The sequence below is a fragment of the Oncorhynchus keta genome, chromosome 32 (genome assembly GCF_023373465.1).
Source record: "Oncorhynchus keta strain PuntledgeMale-10-30-2019 chromosome 32, Oket_V2, whole genome shotgun sequence".
NCBI lineage: Eukaryota > Metazoa > Chordata > Actinopteri > Salmoniformes > Salmonidae > Oncorhynchus > Oncorhynchus keta.
This window is the reverse complement of record NC_068452.1, coordinates 6,155,715-6,177,306: the sequence shown is the minus strand read 5'-3', so window position 1 is coordinate 6,177,306 and position 21,592 is coordinate 6,155,715. Positions and strand designations below refer to the sequence as shown.

The 21,592-nt window shown below is 46.5% G+C and overlaps 2 protein-coding genes across 19 annotated transcripts in view; both read left to right on the top strand.

Moving 5' to 3' along the window:
• LOC118364938 (regulatory-associated protein of mTOR) overlaps positions 1–11,833 on the top strand; it is a 213,873-nt gene extending 202,040 nt beyond the window's left edge. For all 7 annotated transcript variants that reach the window (XM_052490562.1, XM_052490559.1, XM_052490558.1 and 4 more), the window contains 6 exons: positions 4,460–4,566; positions 5,923–6,050; positions 8,026–8,112; positions 8,375–8,491; positions 8,739–8,868; positions 9,154–11,833. In XM_052490562.1, coding sequence (XP_052346522.1) covers positions 4,460–4,566; positions 5,923–6,050; positions 8,026–8,112; positions 8,375–8,491; positions 8,739–8,868; positions 9,154–9,222 — 638 coding nt within the window. In that variant the 3' untranslated portion in view covers positions 9,223–11,833. The remainder of the gene's footprint in view (positions 1–4,459; positions 4,567–5,922; positions 6,051–8,025; positions 8,113–8,374; positions 8,492–8,738; positions 8,869–9,153) is intronic.
• Positions 11,834–13,568: 1,735 nt separating this feature from the next.
• pecam1b (platelet and endothelial cell adhesion molecule 1b) overlaps positions 13,569–21,592 on the top strand; it is a 19,424-nt gene continuing 11,400 nt past the window's right edge. For 2 of the 12 annotated variants that reach the window (XM_035746763.2, XM_035746762.2), the window contains exons 1-12: positions 13,569–13,773; positions 13,901–13,924; positions 15,251–15,535; positions 15,738–15,895; positions 16,061–16,184; positions 16,453–16,725; positions 17,124–17,405; positions 18,146–18,427; positions 18,578–18,853; positions 19,875–19,976; positions 20,079–20,109; positions 20,552–20,634. In XM_035746763.2, coding sequence (XP_035602656.1) covers positions 13,698–13,773; positions 13,901–13,924; positions 15,251–15,535; positions 15,738–15,895; positions 16,061–16,184; positions 16,453–16,725; positions 17,124–17,405; positions 18,146–18,427; positions 18,578–18,853; positions 19,875–19,976; positions 20,079–20,109; positions 20,552–20,634 — 1,996 coding nt within the window. In that variant the 5' untranslated portion in view covers positions 13,569–13,697. Of the gene's footprint in view, positions 13,774–13,900; positions 13,925–15,250; positions 15,536–15,737; positions 15,896–16,060; positions 16,185–16,452; positions 16,726–17,123; positions 17,406–18,145; positions 18,428–18,577; positions 18,854–19,874; positions 20,031–20,078; positions 20,110–20,551; positions 20,635–21,230 lie in introns of those variants that run through there. The other 10 variants (XM_035746765.1, XM_035746768.2, XR_004821685.2 and 7 more) reach the window with 10 other exon arrangements.

The window sequence follows — 21,592 nt, the reverse complement described above, 5'->3', positions numbered from 1 at the left end:
GCTGAATTGGCATGCAAACTGTGTCGGAGAGAAGACTATAGAGATTGGGAGGGAGGGTAGAGGTAGAGAGATGGATGGGATAGGGAGAGAAAGTGAGGGGTTGACCGAGAGAGGAGGAAAGTGAGAGAGGGGTGAGAGAGGGAGAGCCTTGCCTGCCTGTTTGGGTGCTGTTTATTTCTATCTGTTGTGGAGCAGCGCCGTCTCCCTCTCAGCCCTCATTACACCCTGTGGAGTTATCATTAGTGTTTGTTTAGCATTCCGGAGAGGGAGACCCACATCGACTTCCCGTCCACACAGACAGAGCGCAGACCTAATTAAGTTCTCATGCAGATGTCGTTTATAACATATTGCTCTCTCCCCCTCTCTCATTCTCGCTCTCTCGTTTATCTCTCCTCTCGTTCTACTGCAGCAGCTTGAGGAAGTTTTTCATTTGCTTTTTTTTCTGACGAGACTGGGGAAGTTTGAGTGAAAGTAGGGCAGTCCTACTCCACGTACACTGGATGGCTGGAGGCTTGTTAAAAAGGCCTCTGGGAGGTAGTGGCTGGGAGATGCGGGACTAAAAGAGGATAAGTACACAGAGAGGGAGAGAGTGGAACAGAGGGAAGGGGGGGCAGACAGACAGACAAAGAGAGGGACTAGGAGAGGAACAGACGGAGGGGGACAACAGAAACTAAAACAGAGACTGAATATGAGAGAAGGCTCAGATGTCTCAGCGACTCTGGACCCAACCCAAATAACTGTGCCAAGGTTTTTGGTCATCACTGCTCTAACACTGAGTCCCTTAGCCTGTAATACAGGTTAAATACAGGCTCCATTCTAGAGCTTTTTTCCTCTCGTCAGCTCACAGGTTAACTAGCCTAGCGCCAAAAGCGCCATAAACTACCGGTGTCCGTGTCCATCAAATCAACCCCATCCATGGTGACGGCCTCATTGTTAACTACAGCCTTGTGCAGCATAGTCCTAGTTAATTCCATCACCTGGGTCCCGGAGGACACTTTCAAAGCCAACACGATTAAGGGAATAAAAGAGAGAGAGGAGGGAAGTGTGAAGTCGGCGCGCAGTCTTTAATAACCTGCGGCGTGTGAGAGCCAGTCCATCAACAGGTGATTAATGGTGTGGAATGCAGAGGCAGTGCTCGTCCCCTAGAGCGAAAGAACAAGTGATGGAAATATAACGTGACACTGAGAGACATCTAAGGAGAGCTATAGAGAGAAGGGGATTAGGGAAGTAGAGCCAGGGACAGAGGTGAGTAGTGGAATCGTAGCCACTGGAGACCGCTGAAGCTAGTTTATGCAAACACTAACTGTAGGGCTAACCTCAGATAGCACATATACGCACCAGCAACACCAACGCACAGGCAGCCCCGAATATCCATTAAATTGTACATTATGCTAATGCTAACTAAATCATTAGCCGCTTTTGTAGTCGTTATTAAGGAGAACAATGGGCCTCCAGTTGGGAGGGAATTTGAGATGGAGGTTAGAGCGGGACAGTGTGAGAATGAGGGAGAGAGGTAGAGTATATATTCAAGGAGGTATTCCCCTGTGTATAAGAAGAAACCCCGAGAATCCGATTATGACGAGGCAGCGATGCCTAGGCTGCACTCCCTCATCCACTCCCTCAGTCACACATCTCCATACACAATGGCGCTATTGATTTCTGTGTGGACTTCTCAAATCCCTGCCTCACTGCTTAGGCTGCCGTAGGGAACTGGGATTGATTCTGTAATTTTAGGGAAGTTGACTAGTGGCCTATAGAGTCTGTGAATTAACTCAATGTGTTTGACCCCGAGGTGACCTGAAGCAAGGGACATCTTTTGACGCCTGAGAGATGTTTTTGAGTGGAGTTGGTTACGGTTTAACTGTATGGAGGAAGTGGAGCAAAAAGAGAGGTGGAGTGAGTGGAGGAAAACCTCAAGTGGTGAAGGAGTGGGAGTATAACAAAGATGGGGTGGAAAGAGAGAAAGCGAGCGAGATGGGGTGGACCGTTTTGTTCTCTTATTCTCCTGGCATTGGGTTCAGTCAGTGTGTTGACTGGTAAGCAGGGGGTTGGAACCGGTTCAGAGAACATAAAACTAGAGAGAATTATGTTGTTTCTTTTGAGGAACGGAAACAGAACAGGGAATGAAAGTAATCTCTAGTGTTCAGGAACATAACTATTATTTTAAAAGCATGGGAACCGGTTATTAACGTTCTCTTTCTTTGTCCCACAAAAATCGCCATCGAGGCCGCTATTCAAACACTCCCTCTGTCACACAGACACTTCTCCTTCCAGTGTCTGCCTGCCAGCTAGTTTTCTAGGTTAGGCCGGTTGGGCGAGGCCGGTTGGATGCGCTGCAAAATTATCTGAAATTACGTTTGGAGGCGGCTTATGGTAGAGGAATTAACATTAAATTCTCTGGCAACAGCTCTCGTGGACATTCCTGCAGTCAGCATGCCAATTGCACGCTCCTCAACACTTGACACATCTGTGGCGTTGTGACAAAACTGCGCATTTTAAAGTGGCCTTTTATTGTCCCCGGGACAAGGTGCACCTGTGTAATGATCATGCTGTTAAATCAGCTTCTTAATATGCCACACCTGTCAGGTAGATGGATGGATTATCTTGGCAAAAGAGAAATGCTCATTAACAGGGAGGTAAATAAATTTGTGCACAAAATTTGCGAGAAATAAGCTTCTTGTGCATACGGAAAATGAATTGGATCGTTTATTTCAGCTCATGAAACATGGGACCAACACTACATGTTGAGTTTATATTTTTATTCTGTGTATATATAAACCGGTACTTCTGGTTCGAACCGGTTCAGAACTTTATTATGCTGGTCGGAACATTGAATGGAACTAAAACAGAATTGTGCTTCTGTTCAGATCAAAATGATTGAAATTATTGGGGTTTCCAACCCTTGTATTCATCGACTTTCGTACTATCTGCCTGGAATAGTAAGAATAAACAAGATTAGGGTTTCTCTGCTGCACTCGCTTTCTCTCCCTCTCTCCCCATCAACCAGAGATGGGAATTTCTCACTAACACAGAGCTCCGGACTTCAAAGGAATGCCTCCTCTTCTCCCTCAGTCTCTGAATGGGGCCAGTCGTTCTGCGAGTGTGCTTGTGTGTGAGTGTGTGCACGCGTGTTAGTGTGTGCAACGGGGGAATCGCAGAAGTTTGTGTGTGTGAGGGTCCCAGCTCTGTGGGTGGCTGAGTACACTCTGTGAAGTGTTCCCCCACGCGTCTGCATGTGAGCCTGAGCTAGCAAACAGCCCGCGTAGCTGTGACGCCAGAGCTAGCCACACTGGGGCTTTGAAACAGGGCTGTGAGGGATTTGGACCAGACTGATGGAGCAGGGTTGGGATTGTTGATGATGGGGAAGAGGAAGGAGATCATATGTCGGAGGAGGAAAAGTAGGAAGAGAAGCTGTGTGCGATTTCACTTAGAGAAAGTGTGTGTGTGTGTTTATACAGTGTGTTTTCAGAGTTATGTTCCTCTCCACACCTGCCTATCACACAGCACAAGTCTTTGCCTGTTTGTCAAGGTTAGGCTACGCCCGGCCCTCTGCCGGGTGTCACACACTCAGTAGCAGCATATGGAGGTGCTGAGGGCTCCTCTCGTTCTCTCTCTCTCTCTCTCTCTCTCTCTCTCTTTCTCTCTCTCTTTCTCTTTTCTCTCTGGGTGTGAGAACCTGTCACTGCTGCCTGCCAGTAGCAACATCTGGTGGAGGAGTTGGTCTTTTCTTATTCGATTATTATTTATTTTTTTACCCACTTTTTAATCCCCCTACCCAATTTCGATCATGTCTCATCACTGCAACTCCCCAACGGGCTCGGGAGGCGAAGGTGGAGTCACGCGTCCTCCGAAACCTGACCCGCCAAGCCGCGCTCCTTAACAGTCGCCCGCTTGACCCGAAAGCCAGCCGCACCAGTGTGTCGGAGGAAACACGGTTCACCTGATGTCCAGGCGCCCGGCCCGCCACAAGGAGACAGAGTGCGATGAGTCAAGTAAAGCCCCCCCCCACCGCCCGGCTAAACCCTACCCTAATCCGGCACTGGGCCAATTGTGCGCCGCCCTAGAGGAGTGGGTCTTTTAATCTCAGCCTGTTGTGAGTCACAGGGTTGGCAAACGTCTGAAAGGCTTTTTGTCCACTTTCAAATCGACCCCTAGCCCTCTAACCTTAGGGTTGGATAGGTATTAGTGATATCCTGATGGCTGGTGTCAGACAGTGACCTTTCATTTGACCCACAGTTGACTCAGATGGTGTGTTTCCTGTTTACATCCGCCAGTCTGAGTGTGTCAGAACTCTTGGCAGATGCCACCAGAACCCGTGCTCAGCTGGTAGATCATACCTCAAACTCCCAGGCATTGACAGCTGCGTCATGGTCAATGATAACCATTGGTTTCCGCCTGTGTGTGTGCTCCCTTGTAATCTTTCTGTCTGTGTGTGTGTTACTAACCGGTGTCCTCTTAGGTGCAGGCATGGTGGTGGACTGGGAGCAGGAGACGGGGCTGCTGATGACTTCTGGAGACGTGAGGGTCATCAGGATCTGGGACACGGAGAGGGAGATGAAGGTCCAGGTGAAGAGAGAACACACAGTGGTTCATAACTAGCCTGTTTATCGATGGCAATGTTTTTGAAATGTCACAGTTGCCTATTGCACGTCCATGATTTCTCAGGGGACAAACCTCAAATCCAATAGGTCCATTGGGAGCGTTATGACATTCTGTGGGACTGTGGATACTTTCCCCTGCTTTCTTACGTATCGGTTTTTACAGTGCCTGCAGAAAGTATTCATACCCCTAGACTTGTTCCACATTTTGTTGTGTTACAGACTGAATTTCAAATGGATTCAATTGAGATTGTGTGTCACTGGCCTGTGAGGTATTTCACAAAGTGGAATTATGTTTTTAGAATGTTTTACTTTTTTTTTTTTTATGAAAAGTTGAAAAGTCTGGAGTAATTATTTAACCCCTTTGTTATGGCAAGCCTAAATACGCTCAGGAGGGAAAATGTGCTGAACAAATCACTTAATAAATTGCATGGACTCACTCTGTGCGCAATGATGGGTAGTAGTCATTAAAAAATCATGTAAAACACTATCTCTGTACCCCACACATACGACTATCAGTCTAGCAGTGAATTTCAAGCACAGATTCAACCACAAAGACCAGGGAAGTTGTCCAATGCCCCATAAAGAAAGGCACCTATTGGTAGATGGGTAAAAAAACAAACAAAGCAGACCTTGAATATCCCTTTGAGTGAAATGATTTATTACACTTCGGATGGTGTATCAATACACCCAGTCATTACCAAGATACAGGCTTTCTTCCTCACGCAGTTCCTGGAGAGGAAGGAAACCGCTCAGGGATTTCACCATGAGGTCAATGGTGACTTTTAAACAGTTCGAGTCTAATGGCTGTGACAGGAGAAAAGTGAGGATGGATCAATAACATTGTAGTTAACTCCACAATACTAACCTAAGTGACAGAGTGGAAAGAAGGAAGCCTGTACAGAATCATGTACATTTTGAATTCAGGCTGTGACGTAACAAAATGTGGTATAAGTCCAGGGGTATGAATACTTTCTGAAGGCACTGAATGCATCCTGGTATTCAGCACCTGGCTCAACATTATCGGTTGTGTTTCCATTCAACCTGTTAACCCTTTATTGGACAGACAGTAGTATGGTAGGTATGCGAGCCCTGCCCTGTCTCTGGCTGTATTGACGGCAGAACCCAGACGACGTTCTCCATCAGTCAGCTGTAGACGTGATTTGATCGAGTTGTTAGCCAGTTACTCCAAGTTTAATGAGCGCCGTGACAACCACAATGTTCGTTATGTCACGGCAACGACTATGTGATTACTTTTTTATTTTTTTTTAACATTGCTTGAACTAATTGTGTGTGTGTGTGTGTGTGTGTGTGTGTCTACCAGGACATACCAACGGGGGCAGACAGCTGTGTGACTAGCCTATCATGTGACTCACAGCGGTCCCTCATCGCAGCGGGGCTGGGCGACGGCTCGGTCCGCCTCTATGACAGGAGGATGGGCGCCAACGAGTGGTGAGTGGTCGCGCATGCGCACACACACACACACACACACACACACACACACACACACACACACACACACACACACACGCTCACACAAACGCAGACACAAACTTTTAATGCTGCCTCCACACCTTGACTTTCATAAGGCTTCAACAATGAGAATCATCCCTGCAACGCACATGTACCTCATCACATTATTCTGTCTAAAATGTGACTGGAGGTAAATGTGATTGGGCTTCTAATCTTCCTAATTCATTACTAATCATAGGGTTGCTTATTCCCAGTAGCACAAAGAGAAGCTGTGTGTCTTAATGTTTGATGAAGCGCTCATTAGCATCGGATATATTTTATGCAGGAGTGCTTTTTTTTAAATCCCCTCAGTTATCATCAGACACACTCTGAAATCGTATGAGCAAAGCAAAATAGGTAAAGCTGTTAAACATTTTTATCTTAGTCGTCTCATATACACTTACCAGACAGTTTTAGGTACACCAATCTAGTACCGGGTGGAACTCCACTTTGCCTCCAAAACAGCCTGAATTCTTCGGGGCATTCTCCAAGGTGTCGGAAACGCTCCACACGCAGATTGAGTCGTGCTGTCCGAGATGCCGTTCTGCACACCACTGTTGTACTGCGCCATTATTTGTCTTTGTGGTCCACCTGTTAGCTTGTCATTCTCCTTCGACCCCTCTCATCAACGAGCTGTTTTCGCCCACAGGACTGCCGCTGACTGGATGTTTTTTGTTTGTCGCGCCATTGTCGATAAACCCTAGACACTGTCATGTGTGCAAAACCCAGGAGGGTGGCCGTTCTGAGATACTGAGGCGCCACGATCATACCACGCTCGAAGTCGCTTAGGTCACTCTTTTAGTCCATTCTGACATTCAATTGAACAGTAACTGAATGCCTCGATGACTGTCTGTCTGTCTGCCTGCTTTCTATAGCAAGCCAAGGCCACGTGACTGACTGACTCTGTGGGAGCGATCCATTTTCGTGAACGGGGTGGTGTACCTAATAAACTGGCTGTTTATTGTATGACTCATATCACGGTCATTTCATTGAGTTGTTCATAAAGTGAGTTTTGCTATATTCTCATCTGTGGAGCTCCCAGCTCTCCTGCCACATCCTGTATCCACATCCTGTGTGCATCTTCTAATGCCCCCACCCCCCTAAAAAAAAAGAAAACAGGGCAATTAAGCCATAGTGTCCCATAAATCTTTAATTAATGTTAATGTTAATTTAAGTGCTTCCCCTCAGGCACTGAGACTGTAGCACCCGTTCCCTATGTGCTCTCCTTTAAAACCAGTAGGGGGCTAAGCAAACACACGCATCACATGCACACTCAGGCACACACACACAATCATGCACACTCTTACACAGAGTGTGTCACTATTTTCGCCAAGGGAACAGGGATAGGCTTTGGTCCTCACTTTGGTGTTCTGTTTGCTTCTTATTGCTGGCCCAGGGTCAGATTTTGTTTTCGACTTCTTAAAGCTAGGATTTGGGGTTAGGTCATCTAGAGCATAGATCTGTGCTTAGGGGCAACTTTCCTCCTCAATCTTCAATCACAGTGCCTCAGTCACACAAGGATGCTGTTACCATGGAGATGGGGCTATCCAATAGTGCTTATACCCATGTACTTAGGGCGACACCCAATGGCCATATACACACACTACAGCCTTGCTTACTGTTTGGGGTTTTAGGCTGGGTTTCTGTATAGTACTTCGTGTGACATCTGATGTAAAAAGGGCCTCATAAATACATTTGATCGATTGATAACAGAGACTCCGTTCAACACGACGGCACTGCTTTAAATTCTCAAACACTTTTACACTGTGTGGCGTCGAGCATGTTGATAACTGTGCGGGAGTCCATCCACCCACACTGCATACTTTTCACATCTCCCTCTGCCCCTCCCGTGAACAGCGACACGGTTGTAGGTGGACTAAAGTTGATGACGCTTTTCCTCTGTGTCTCCCCACAGTCGTGTGATGACGTACCGGGAACACTCGTCCTGGGTGGTCAAGGCCCACCTGCAGAAGCAGACGGACGGCAAAGTCATTAGTGTCAGGTAGTGCTCGTTGATGAGTGATTTCAACGGTTGATTGATTGATTGATTGATTGATTGATTGATTGATTGATTGATTGGATTATCTCTGTGACGGTCGGGTGTCCCGATATGGTCGTACAACTACTCTTGACTCTCTCTCACACGCTCGAGTTCTCTCGCAGTCTGTGGCCCGGTCCAAGACCAGCGGCCCTACTTCCTGTAGATCTAAATGGATGTGATGACATGTCATGTACTGTTTGGACTCCTTCGTCCTCCTCCCCAGTGTCGATGGAGACGTGCGGTTCTTCGAGCTGCGGTCGCCGGACTCTGTGAACGTGCTGCAGACTGTGAAGGGGTTAACGGCGCTGGATATCCATCCGCAGGCCAACCTGTTCGCCTGGTGAGTTCACAGGTTTACGGCCTTTATAATTGGTCCAAACCATAGAGTTCGATAGAGGACTGTAGGTGGGTGCAACCCGTTTTAGCCCTCTATCAAACTCTTTGCTCTAAACTCACTTTGAGGAATTAGACGTGTGAAAGGTTGGGGGGTCTGACGATTTCAACGTTTGCTACATTTGGTCTAGCAGCTATGAAGCTAATTTCTCACTCTTTCCTTCATCCTCTCGTTCTCTCCATCCTCTCCGCAGTGGATCGATGAACCAGTTCATAGCCGTGTACAACTCCAACGGTGACGTGATCAGCAACATCAAGTATTATGACGGTTTCATGGGCCAAAGGATCGGGGCCATCAGCTGTTTGGCCTTCCATCCCTACTGGGTACTATGGCATTCTTCCTCTCTTCATTCATAGTCTGAATCCCAACTAGACAGAGTAACATGGGAACTAGGATTTGGGTGAATAATGCGTTGAAGTGAACGAGTTGGAATTGCGTGGGTACAAGGAGTTATCCCTACGTCTCTTAAACTACACTCTGCGAAACCTACTAAACTGCACATGTCGTTTCATCACACCTAATGACACAAAATGATTTGGAATAGGGATGTTTTTACACCTCTTTATGCGTCTGTTATATTCCCTCTCTTTCTTTCTGTCTGCCAACAGCCCCACCTGGCGGTGGGCAGCAACGACTACTACATGTCCATCTACTCAGCGGAGAAGAGGCTCAGATAACCCCCCCACTCGAACTTTACCTTTGACCCCTGACCTCTCTCCCCTCGGAGCCAGGATGTAAATGACTTCTAATGTACATATGCAATTGTTACCATCCCTGAATGTCCTATAGTGATGGCTGCTGACAAGCTCATGTTATGATGTTGACTTATATTATTATTCTTGATCGTTTTATTCAAATTCTTTATTATGAAGCTATTGATTGTAGACTTGGCAGTGCTGAGGAGCGTGTATATTTAATTGCGTGTATACAGAGATGAATAATAGGTATATTTTAAAGGTTCCAGCCTTGGCTGGGGGAGACGGGCGGTGTCGCTACCTGAATGACCTCTACGTTTACCTTTCTATGACCTCTATGCATCGGGGTCAAGAGGTTATCGAGAGATAGACAATACCCTCTCTCACACACGACTCTGGGTCTGAAGGCCGTGGCTCACGGACACCCACACGACCCTTATTGAAGCCCCTCCCCCCCGCTGTAGCCAGTAGACTTGCTCTCACTGTTCGCTCACAAGATGGCGGACTACGGGGCGCTTCTGGTGTGTGAGAAAGTGAAATGTAGAACAGAGCACAGATGAGCCCAAAGTTGGCCCACTGCCTTAGACACAAACCGATGCCCATACAGATGTCCACTACCATGCTATATTGTAGGACTAACCAGACCTCCTTGCATCCCTGTGCCCTCGCCCAATTGTTCTAAACTCACCAACCTTTGCCATTCATCTCCATTGTCCTATGCCCAAAGGCTTATCCTTAGTGCAATGGGTGACTACTGCTCAGCTCTAATCCCAAGACTGATGCTACCTGTCTGCCCTACCTGCAAAGCAATAATGAATTCGCTTGGAGCTCTCTACAGCCTCCAAGCTTCTGCTGCTCCAGACCCCCCCGTCCCCCCCACTCATCGGCTGAACCATACCCGCCTGAGAAGCCCCAGCACTGGGAGACATGGAGCAGTTTGCTGGGGTCCTGAAGTATCGATTCCAGAGTCCTGACCGAGGCCCGCTTGGCCCATGCCCATCCCCAGTCTTTCCTGGACAAGAAGAAACACAGCGCCAACTGCATCCCCGGGGGGTGGGGTTCTGCTGCTACTTTTCTGCATCCTCGCACACAGGCTTATGAGGACTGTATGAACTGTGTATGGACTGTCCCCAGAACCACACACACCAGCCCTAGGCAGCCCTTTCCCCTGTGTGCCAACCTTCCACCTGCTATCCGCTACACATTTTGGTGAAAAGTCTGGCAATTTTCTTCTATCTTTGTTTGTTTTTTTCTTTTAACCTTGATTTTATTTGCCAGGCGTGTTTGGTTTCTTTTAGCGGAAAGGGAGTTTCAAGAAGATTGGGATAGAGAAGTTGGGTCAAAAAACAGGAGTGACTTCAGACCTTTGTGTAATACAGTGAACTGGTAAATACACAGTAACGCTCCATAGCACTTCTTCAGTTCAGTGTCTTTGTTGTCAAAAGCCACAGCTCTCCTGTCAACCTCCAACGCTAGCTCAGGTACCTCATGAGCCACGATATACCACATAATACCGCGCCGTCTCTGCGTGGTAGACTCACAGAGGTCTGACGTTACTCTTGATATGACGAACTTAAATGGTCAAAATCAGTTCAGTGACTCCGGAGGTGCCTTTTTTTTTTTTTTTTTTTTTTTTTTTACAAGGGTTACCCCTCTGGTCAACACTCGCTCCAAGTGCGGTATCGCCATTAATGTGCCTCTATTAGGGGTCGCTTTTTGGGTTTGCTCTGTATTACCTTCCTGTTTTCTTTGATTTTTTTGTTGGGGTTTTTTCCCACTTTTGTAATTTTATATTTGTTTAATTTGCTGGTGTTTGTTTGCCTTGGACCTCAGTGGGATGGTGAGATGGGAGAGGGCTGTTTCTCCCCCTTTCACAGACGCTCTCGCCCCACACGGTGTCTCTCCTCGTACAGTACTCCCCCCTAGACTCTCCCCTCACCTTTTTGCCTCTAAAGTCCTCAGCTTGGCTATCACCCTAGAAAGGAATGGACAATAATGCTTTGCCTGTGGACTGAACCGGTCACGGTAACCGGTAACACATGCCATGCATTCAGTATAAGCGGCTGCGCACTCTGTCATAACCAAGCCTCACTACGCTCAGTAGCTCCCCCTGTAGGGTACGGAAGAGGTACTGCAGCCTTCACTGCTATCACTGACACCTTCAGCAAAAAACCCCACATCGCTGTCTGTCAGCCATGCTCAGAATCACATCTCTAGTTATCCTGCTTTGAGTTTTAACATTTTAGATATGGAAACAAAACTAAACTTTGAAGATGTAGAAGGAGAAATGAAAGCAATCAGGTGTTTCTCTGTGACGGTAGACTGCTTTGCTGACTGGTTTATAAGACGGGAGATGAAGTCAGTCAAATAAACCAAATACACAACAACACTAGTTTTCCTGGTGATTATTTTATTAGTTTTTTTTTTTGGTTTGTGTTTTCATGTTTGTGTTAATGTTCACGCTCTCGTTGTGAAGTTCTACATGTATTGGTGTAAAACAAATGTGTCTGCTATTGCGTCACAATATTAATGTCGTCATTACCATATCGGTTTATCTGGAATGTTTTCTTTTTAAATAAATCTAACACTTTTATCAGGCATGTTGTCCTTCTCACCAGACCGCTTCAAAAAAATCCCCTGAGGAGTGAGTGTCTTGTGTGATGTGAAAATCAGTCCTGATATGAATTTCATAGCAAAGAGATGATTCAAACATTTTTCATAGACTTAATTAAGCCTGAGATTTGAGGTGCCGCTTGCCTCATTTTGTTTTTCATTCTGAATCCTTGTATTTATTATTTGTTTGGTATTTCATGAATATTCTGGATAAAATCCGATCCGGGGCTGTATTCAATCCGTATTGCAGAAGTACAGTGTGATTGAGATTATATGGCAGTGTTTCTACTCACCATAAATGCTGCATATCCTCGGCTCAATGGGAAATGACCTTTTACAATTCTATTGTGCAATCTGTAACACTTCAGCGAGACAGATTGAATAGAGGTCTTCACTTTGTTCACTGTTTCTCTGTTTGCCGTGACATTGGTTTGTCTATGGTTAAAGGTCAAGAAAGCCTCGGTATAAAGAGAGACCTTTTAATTGATAACAACCAATGATACTTGCCAGCTAGCAGTCCCTTATCGGAGTTTAGACATGGAATAGAATCCTACTCGTCTGGAAGTACAGATAAGTGTGCCTTAGCTCCTTCCCTGGCTCCAGTTAAGATAAGTCCAGTCTCTCACTGTCTTGTGCAATTGGATCTCAGGCACACAAAAAAGAAAGTGAATTTTAAAAGTAATCCAAGAAGAAATCTAGTTTTTCAAAAGTATCTGATTACAATATTTTTTTGCTGGTAGTGTAACAGGTTAGTTTGTTTTGTAATCAGATGAAATGTAAGTGATTACATGTAATCAGTTAGTCCCCAATCCTGCTATTAAGGGGGTATAAAGAGGTTGCTGGTTCTTGAGCGAAAAAATTCATGGACACCTTTCTGTTTTCTCAATGACATTCAAGTCAGCATTGAAAAAAGTGCAAGTTTGAGTCTGACCACAAGTCAGAGACCGTTATGATGACACCAAATGTGTTTGATGTATCCTTTTTGTCTTCTAATGCCTCTTAAGGGGAAATGAATCCAAAGTAATCAGATTACGTTACTGAGTTACTGTAATCCAAAAGTTAAGTTGCTTTTTACAATTTTGAACAGGTAACTAGTAACCATAACAGATTACATGTAGAAAGTAACTTACCCTGCCCTTAAGAAAGGCACATTAACATTCTTGTCATTTAGCAGATGCTCTTAACCAGAGTGACCAGAGTGCATACATTTTCATATTTAGCATTTTTTATTTCATATTGGTACAAATGTATGAGTGGTATATCATAGTAAAACTGTTTTATTTTGTTCTAATAAGTTCATCCAATAAGGTATATGTCTGGCTGTAGGTAGCTCAGTAGTAGTTAAAACAATCAAAATCGTAACTAGGATCTTAAGTTAACAGTAGTTTGACAGCTTTGAAAGGCATGCTGTGATTTACGACAGTGTAAACCCTCAAGAAACAGGGTCTCCTGAGCACAGAAGCAAGGGTGCCCCATAATACCTGCAGAGGCCCAGACACTGGGGGTTGGGGGGGGGGCAAAGGTTATCTCCTGCTTACTGCACCCTAAAGCATGCTGAACAGTGTCTATGACGACTCACACGGCCCAGAAAGAGAACATTCCAAAACAGCAAAACGCCAGCAGCTCACATCCTGAGGAAACAACAGTCACTTCCTGGCAAATTAAGCCAAGTCGAGGGCTCTGCTCGCTGTGATAACCAGCGGCCAGGCGTCCCACTCTGTGGCCGAGGTAGAGCACCTCCCCTGTCCTCTCCCTCCTCCCCTCCCACCACTGCCCCCCAGTCAATCCTCAGCCTCCTAACCTCCAGTCACTCCAGTCGCATCAGCCCAAGACAGCCACCACCAATGTGGGAGCCCCAGCAGCCCTCTGTCAGGATGGTCACCCGACTACTACTGCTAACCTCCGCACTCCTCTCCACCTGTAAGGAAGCTTGATAATAATCTACCTCTGGGAGGGTTTTGGGTTGGGTGGGGAAATAAGGAAGTTTGGATTTTCTTTACATTTGATGTAATGTTTTTTTTATTTTTCCCCCTCCTGTTCCGTCCAGGTCAAGCGGCGGAATCTCCGGCATGTAAGTATTAAAGTGTTCTTGAGGAGATTCTTAAAATAGGATAGTCAAGAGTGCAGTGAATGCAGTTTTCAAAACAGGGGAACTCTTGAGTGTGTTTCAGGTTTTTCCTTTGGAGTGGTATGTAAATTCAGCTATTGTTTTTTTTTTCTCCTTTCAGTGAGAATGTGTGTGTTCGTAGATAGTGTGGGCTTTGGGACTGGACGTTCTTTCTTATCTACTTCTTTCTAACGCTACGGACCTGTTTTACTAAGACATAACTTTTTCTGAGAGGTGACCGATATACCCTAATTGTAGTATTAACACAGGTAAAACTACTGACACACTGGAAATACCACAACTGGGAATCCTATGAGAATGGTGCCTGGATCTTGTTGTCTTATCAGTGTTTTCACTCTTTTCGAGTCCGAGGTTGTGGAAGGCTTTGGGAACTCACTTGTTAGCAGTGTCACACGCCTCCTCCTGTTAGGATAAGGGAAAAAGCCCAGCACTGGGCAGAGAAATGAGTTCAGCTAGCCAATGGTAGAGATGAACGCCTTATCCCGACCATGCCGAGATGAGCAATTCTGGGCTTGGAATAGCAGAATACCTCTATTCTAAGCAGGAACGTTGACTCATTGGCTTTGCCAAGACAAGTCAGTGGTCACACAGCCTTTCCATGGGGTTCCGCTATGGCTCGTGCCCTGGTTGGCACTACCCTCTGCCCTCCTATCAGTGGTTTTCCCCCTCGGTCGCGCCGGGCCCTGCTGAGTGACATTGGGTGGGGACGGTGGTATCTAAAATAACGGTGGGTCCCCTGAGAGGGTGTCTGTTTGTTTAACAAAATGCCTTTCCTTCCTCTGGTTGGCGGGGGCCTGTTTACTGGGACGTCCCCCTCGGGACAGGAGCCACCCGGTCTGTGGGTCTCAACCTGACAGACTGTCTGCACTAGACCCCACTGGGAGGCCCCTTATCTGGAGAAGCACTCTGTGGAGGACACTCTGTGGGGGGACACATATGGGAAAACAGTTAGTTATCGGCATGCGCTGAATCAAAAGACCTCTTGTGGTGTTTTTGTTGAGGGTCTGTGTTTTGGTCCAATTCATTGGTGTGTGTGTGATTTCATCTCCTGAGTATGTTAGAGCTGGAAGATGACTAGCTATATAACACCTTGATATATTGCACTGTTCTCTTACTATGGAGATAGATTTTTTTTTTGTCTTCATGAACAGATTCATGCCACTACAAGGTTGTGAATTCACTAAATAATGTGCTTCGGTACAAGATCACACAGGCTTGTGCTCTAGGACTTTGATCAGTCAGAGCATTGACCTTGAGTTCTTTCGCCAGTGTTCACAAGTGTCACCCTGACTCTCGAGCCCAGCAACGCCGTCTCCCAGGGTACCAACTTGACGGTACGCTGCAAGGCCTTGGTCAGCAGCTCTGGGTTCCTGAACCGTAAATACACCATCTACAAGGACAACACCGTGGTGTACACGGAGAGCATCACCACCGCAGAGGACCTCATCTACTCTCTCCGCATGGCCAGAGTGGCCAACACTGGGAAGTACAAATGCAAGGTGAACATACCGGGCAAGGAGCTAAGCAGCAGCTCTGAGAAACTGACTGTGACAGGTTGGTACTCTTGTCAACTCCTCTCTGTTGTGGACTGTGAAGCTTTTGCAAGTTCAGCATTTCACTGTGCTGTTCTGCACCTGCCGCGTGTGACTCTGTGTCCTGCATGAATGTGGTTACTTGTAAAACTCTTGTGTCCGCGGCATGTGATTTCCGTCTGTGCGTGTCCTGCGTGCTTTGACTCGTACTCGTGTCCACCCAGGCCTGCAGACGCCAGTCCTCAGCGTCGACAAGCGGGTGTTCAGCGAGGGAGAGGAGGTGACCGTTGGGTGTAAGGCCCCTGGGGAGTCCGGCGTTATCGTCTTCTACTTCTACAAGGACTCCAAGGAACTCTATGAGGAGAGGGTCGACGCCAACCATGTGTGTTAATATTGAGTGTGCTTGCTTAGTTTTTTTTTGTTTTTTTTTAACCTCTTCTACAAACTTATTTCTCCAACATCAATACTTCAGGTAGCAAGCACACGTGTTTACTTTAGGAAATGTACTTTTCTAGTTAACATTGTTGGTGTTATTATGAACAACCAGGTGGAGACTAGGCTGCGATTCAACAACGCTGGCGACCACAGGCTACACTGTGACTACAGGGTCATACTCCTGACAGACTCGGTCCCGTCCAATGCCAGCAACAATGTGGTGGTCACTGTAAAAGGTGAGTGGAGCCCAAAAACAGAACATGGCGGTGAACGTCACGGGCCGGGTTTCCAAGACACAGGTTAGACCTAGTCTTGGACTGAAACACACATTCAGAGATTCTCAGTTGAACTACCTTTATAGTCAAGGACCCTACTCTTGTTCTCCATCTCAATGAATCTCAAATCATTTTAACCATGTCCGAAGCTGAATAGAATGTGTCTGGGAAAAGTCTCTTGGTTTCAACCTTCAGCTTCCAGACCAATTTTCCTCGTTGTGTTCTCCAGAGCTGTTCATCACACCTATAATCTCTGTCCGACCACACGGATCAATGATCATCGAAGGGGACAATCTGGACATCTCCTGCGGTGTCAGTGGTAACCTCCAGAACAGCTCTGGGCTCAAAGTCTTCCTGTCCAAGGGACCGACTCTGCTGAGTTCTGGTCAAAGTAAAGCCAACCACAGCATGAGAGCACTGGCCGAGCACTCTGGGGAGTTTCAGTGCTCTCTGGAGGTGGGAAATGTGGTCAAGCGAGCGACGGAAAACGTGAGGATTACAGGTGAGTGAATGGATTTTACAAGGAATCTGAAATGTAGAATGTTGTGTTAGTTTCTTGATCAGCTTTTTTCAACAGCTATCTGTTCTATCAGTTTATAACCAAGTCTTAGCTAGGGTAAAAAAAAAATCTGAATTTTCCTTAAATTCCTAGGTTTTCAGAAATCCTGGTTGGAAGACTCCTGGAATCAGGAGCAAATAAACAGGAAAACCAGAATCCTCCAACCAGGATTTTTTTTTAAACCTGGGCAACCCTATTCACAGTTACAACTTTTTTTTTATCAACCTATGATGCTTATCAATGTTAATCACAACATTCCTCATGGATGTTCTTACATGTACTCAGCCTCCCAAAAGTGTTGAATAATCAATGTTTTTTTTATTGTTTTATTCACACAACAGAACTGTTTTCCCAGCCAGTTCTGACCATGTATCCGACAGAGGTCTTTGAAAGGGAGAAAATCACGTTAACCTGCAAGAGTACCAACTACTCCTCTGACAGAATCAGCGCTTCGGATGTGAAATACTCCATTTACAAGGACAATTACACACTGACGCCAGGCAGCTTCAATGGGATATACGTTGTCCCCGGGGTGGTACCGAACTCGAGTGGGATTTATTCATGTAAAGCAGATGCCAGGATGATCTCCAAGTACAGTGCAAAGCTGCCTGTCCAGGCAAAAGGTACTACTACAGCCCATAAGGCTTTTACGTGTGACCCAAAGTAAGTCAATCTCACTTGTCTTAGGTCGGTCCCTGGATGGGAGACCAGATGCAGCTGGAAGTGGTGTTGGAAGGCCAGTAGGAGGCACCCTTTCCTGTGGTCTAAAAAAAAATATATATATATATCACAATGACCCAGGGCAGTGATTGGGGACATTGCCCTGTGTAGGATGCCATCTTTTGGATGGGACGTTAAACGGGTGTCCTGAGACTCTGTGGTCACTAAAGATCCCATGGCACTTATCGTAAGAGTAGGGGTGTTAACCCTGGTGTCCTGGCTAAATTCCTAATCTTGCCCTCATACCATCATGGTCACCTAATTATCCCCAGCTTGCAATTGGCTCATTCATCATCCCCTCCTCTCCCCTGTAACTATTCCACAGGTCGTTGCTGTAAATGAGAATCAGTCAACTTACCTGGTAAAATAAGGATATGCGTAAGGACATACTGATAACATGTATGGATGCAGTATATGTCACAACAATATGATATTAAAGGGGAACTCCAATCGAAAATGAAAATGTGGGAAATGGTTCTTTAGGTGAAAATTCAATCTTGACTCGGATACAACCTTTGAGTCGAAGTTTAGTCATACGTGTAGCTGCTAAGTAATGTTGGTGATGTCATTGGACGGTAACCTCTCCACATTAACAGTCCATTTTGTCATTTCCGTCACTTTCCTTGTTCTATTCATTCTCCAGTTCTTGTCAGTAAACCGGAGATAACGGCCATTGGCAGAGTGATCGTGGGAAAGCCCTTCCAGGTGCGCTGTCACTCAGACCGAGGCAGCCTACCCATCGAGTACACCTTGTGGAAGAAGTATTCTGAGGTTAACTCGACCACCGTGCAGCAGCCGCACCATCAGGCCATCTTCACTGTCACCGTCCAGCACTACAGCGACATGCAGGACTATAAATGCGAGGCGCGGAATAACCCCAAAATCGACACGGTGGTCAGCAACAAACTCAACACCACAGTCATAGGTGAGCCTGTGGAAGTGTGGAATGGTATACATAATGCACGTCCGTGTGCTTCATTAGATTGCAGCATAATTGGACCCTTGTTATTTAATCATCAGAAATGCCTTCGAGTGTCGTCACACCACCTCACACTATTCACTCCCCCTCTCCCAGTGCCTCTGTCCAATCCAGGACTCAGCGTCGTCCCAGACCTGTTGGAGGTCACCGAGGGAAATGAGATGTACCTGATCTGTGGGGTGGAAGGTTCCCCGCCCGTCACCTTTAAGTGGTACCGACGTGGGAACGTCCAGCCGCTGTTCATCACCACCTCAATCCAATCCAGCGCGTCCCACCTGATCAAGGGAGTGGGGAACGAGGACAGTGGCACCTACTACTGCGAGGCTATCAACTACGCTAACATGGTCCGGAGTCAGCCAGTCACCGTAGATGGTGAGAGTTATATGCATACACACACACACACACTCTCTGAGAAGATAGACGTGTGTGCGTGTAAGCACACGCACATGTACAGTGATGATCAAGGCCCGGCTGGACTTATCACAATAGGTTGAGAGGCATACAAACACCACACTCCACCATCGAGTCCACACATTTATTTACTCCTCTTACTAGATGCAGAAGTCTACATTACTTGGCGTTCACAGTACCACTTGTGTCAAATCTAAAGACCCTCTTTGGACCAGCAGCGACAGTTTTGCTCTTCTCACAACACTGTTCAGGCTGCTTCAGCTGACAAGTTTACATCCGTCTGATCTGATCCCTCCACCCCAGTTGCCTGCCAGCAAGGTTATCTGACCCCACTATCAACACGCTCCTCTGCTGTGGCTGTTGATGATCATGAGCCACGCTAAATACCCCGCCGCTAAGCTAACCTTGGCCCGTAGCCACTCTGCCCTCTATGTCCTGTGGTGTGGTTAGCGCCGACGGCTAACGCAAGAGCACAGTCAAATCCGGATGCTAATGGCGACGCGCTAGGCTCCCATGGGTTGTGACTCCTCAGCAAGACGTGGCTAGCACTCATTAGCCAGAGCAATTAGACCCGGCCTGCTTCCCCCCATAGTGGCACTAAGGCAGCTACAGTGGCAAGGCAGAGGATGGGGAGGAGAGGGGAAATGAAGGGAACACTTAAGTTCAGACCCCAAGAGGGATCACTTAATGAAGGGAACACTTAAGTTCAGACCCCAAGAGAAGGAAACAGATGACTCTGAACTTTAAGATTGACTTCCTCTCTCTCTCTTTCAACCATCCTTCTCTGTCCCCTCCACTCTGTCCTCATCTCCACCTACCCTAACTTTCTTTTAACCTTTACCCTTTCCCTCTCACAAACACCCTGCCTACCTCCCCCTGCATCTCTCTCCCTACCTCTCCCTCCCTACCTCTCCCTCCCTACCTCTCCCTCTCTTACTCCCTTCCTCTCTCTCTCTCTCTCTCTCTCTCTCTCTCTCTACAGTGAAAATGGCAATGTGGAAGAAAGGTTTGATCGTGGCCTGCTGTCTGCTAGTGGTGGCTCTCCTAGCCCTCGCCTGCGTGCTGCGCTACAATTCCAAGAGAGGTAGAGAGACCTACAGTCCCCCAGCAACACAGGCCTTTGCTGGTGTCTGACTATGTATGAGCCTCCTCTTCTCTCTCTCATCCCCTTCTCTTTATTGTATAGGTAAACGAGAAAACGCAGCTGAACTGTCAGTGTGAGTTGGCTTGCCTATTTCCTAAGTCGTTTTCTGTGACCGTGGCTGTCTAGGATGATGGCATTAGCTGGCGCCAATGGTTTTTGGACAGTGCTTAGCACCATGCTGCCACGTACAGCACGGCCAATGGGCCTTAAAGGGACAGTTCACTCCAAAATGAAAAGTTTGTCAGATGTTTTCAGATCTTGAACAAGTGGTCTTTTGACAAGATGCATCCATGTCTCGCGGTATCTGTTATGTAGATCCGGCCATATGCCTCAATCCCAAATAAATGTGAACGATAAGCACCTTTTCATTTTAGGTGTGATCTGAAAACATTGAACAACCTTTGATTTCATATTGAATTAACTGTCCCTTTAATAAGCTTTAAGGGTCCTAGAATTATGAAATGATCTCTTGTTGTGTCACTGCCAACGTTGACTTTATGTTCACCATTTCTCAGAAAGCCTTCGAGCCCTAAATCAGATGACTCTCTAACAGTGAGTCTTACCCACAGCACTATGGAGGTTTATAACCCGCCCGAAGGTAGCCCGTTTTCCTACTCTCCCCTGTGTGTTTCCGTCTTGACCTATCGTCATGCTTCGAACCATAACCGACGTTCAACTGCCCACGTCCGTCTCACCCCCCCATTCGTGTGTTTCATTTCATGCTAGCCGTTAGCATGCTAGCTGCTTGTAGCATGTTGGTGTTCAGAAGTTGTCATCCTAACATCAGTCGATACCATGACACCCATACTGTGTGCATGTAAGGGTCTCTGAGGGGATCTTAGGTGACTTCTTAACTCTCTGCATCTCCTCTCCTCATATTTTCCTGTTAGAGGAACAAAAATGCATCGTCTTGCTGTCCAGCTGTAGACATCCTGTGCAACTTAGAATGCATGAGAGAGGACCTGGCAGAGAACTTGCTGTGTGTGTGTTTAGACAGGAGAAGTAGCTTAGTTCCTCATACAAATCGATGCAGGTCTTAACAATTGATGTTTTACTTCAGCAAACATGCCTCATTAGATGTGCAGATTCTGCAGTGGTTGGCAGGATGTAGCTAGCTACAGGGCAGCTGTGTTCAGTAGTGATTGTGTCAGGTGTTGAGTGTTTGTTGAGAGTGGCCATATCATCTTATTACAGACGCAGCGCCACCCTTTGACGGCATGGAGGGGAGAGCGACCAATGGGACGCGAGATAGTGTGGCATCACTTCCTGCTGGCATCAGCAACAGGAGCAGCTACAGTCTCCCAGCAACAGTGTAGAGAAACCCAACAGAGGGGAGGGACTTTTTTGGTTTGAACAGAAAAAGAACAAACATTTTGCACCACTTGGTTGAATAAAGGGATATATGGGATGAAAACCAAGGATAACAACAATTGGAACAATGGCTCAAACAAACGAACAAAATCCCCACAGACATTTTTAGAGAGGGAAGAATGGCCAAAAATGTCTTCCTTTGAGAAAGTATGACCTATTTGTTATGTGTTGTAGATGTAATATCA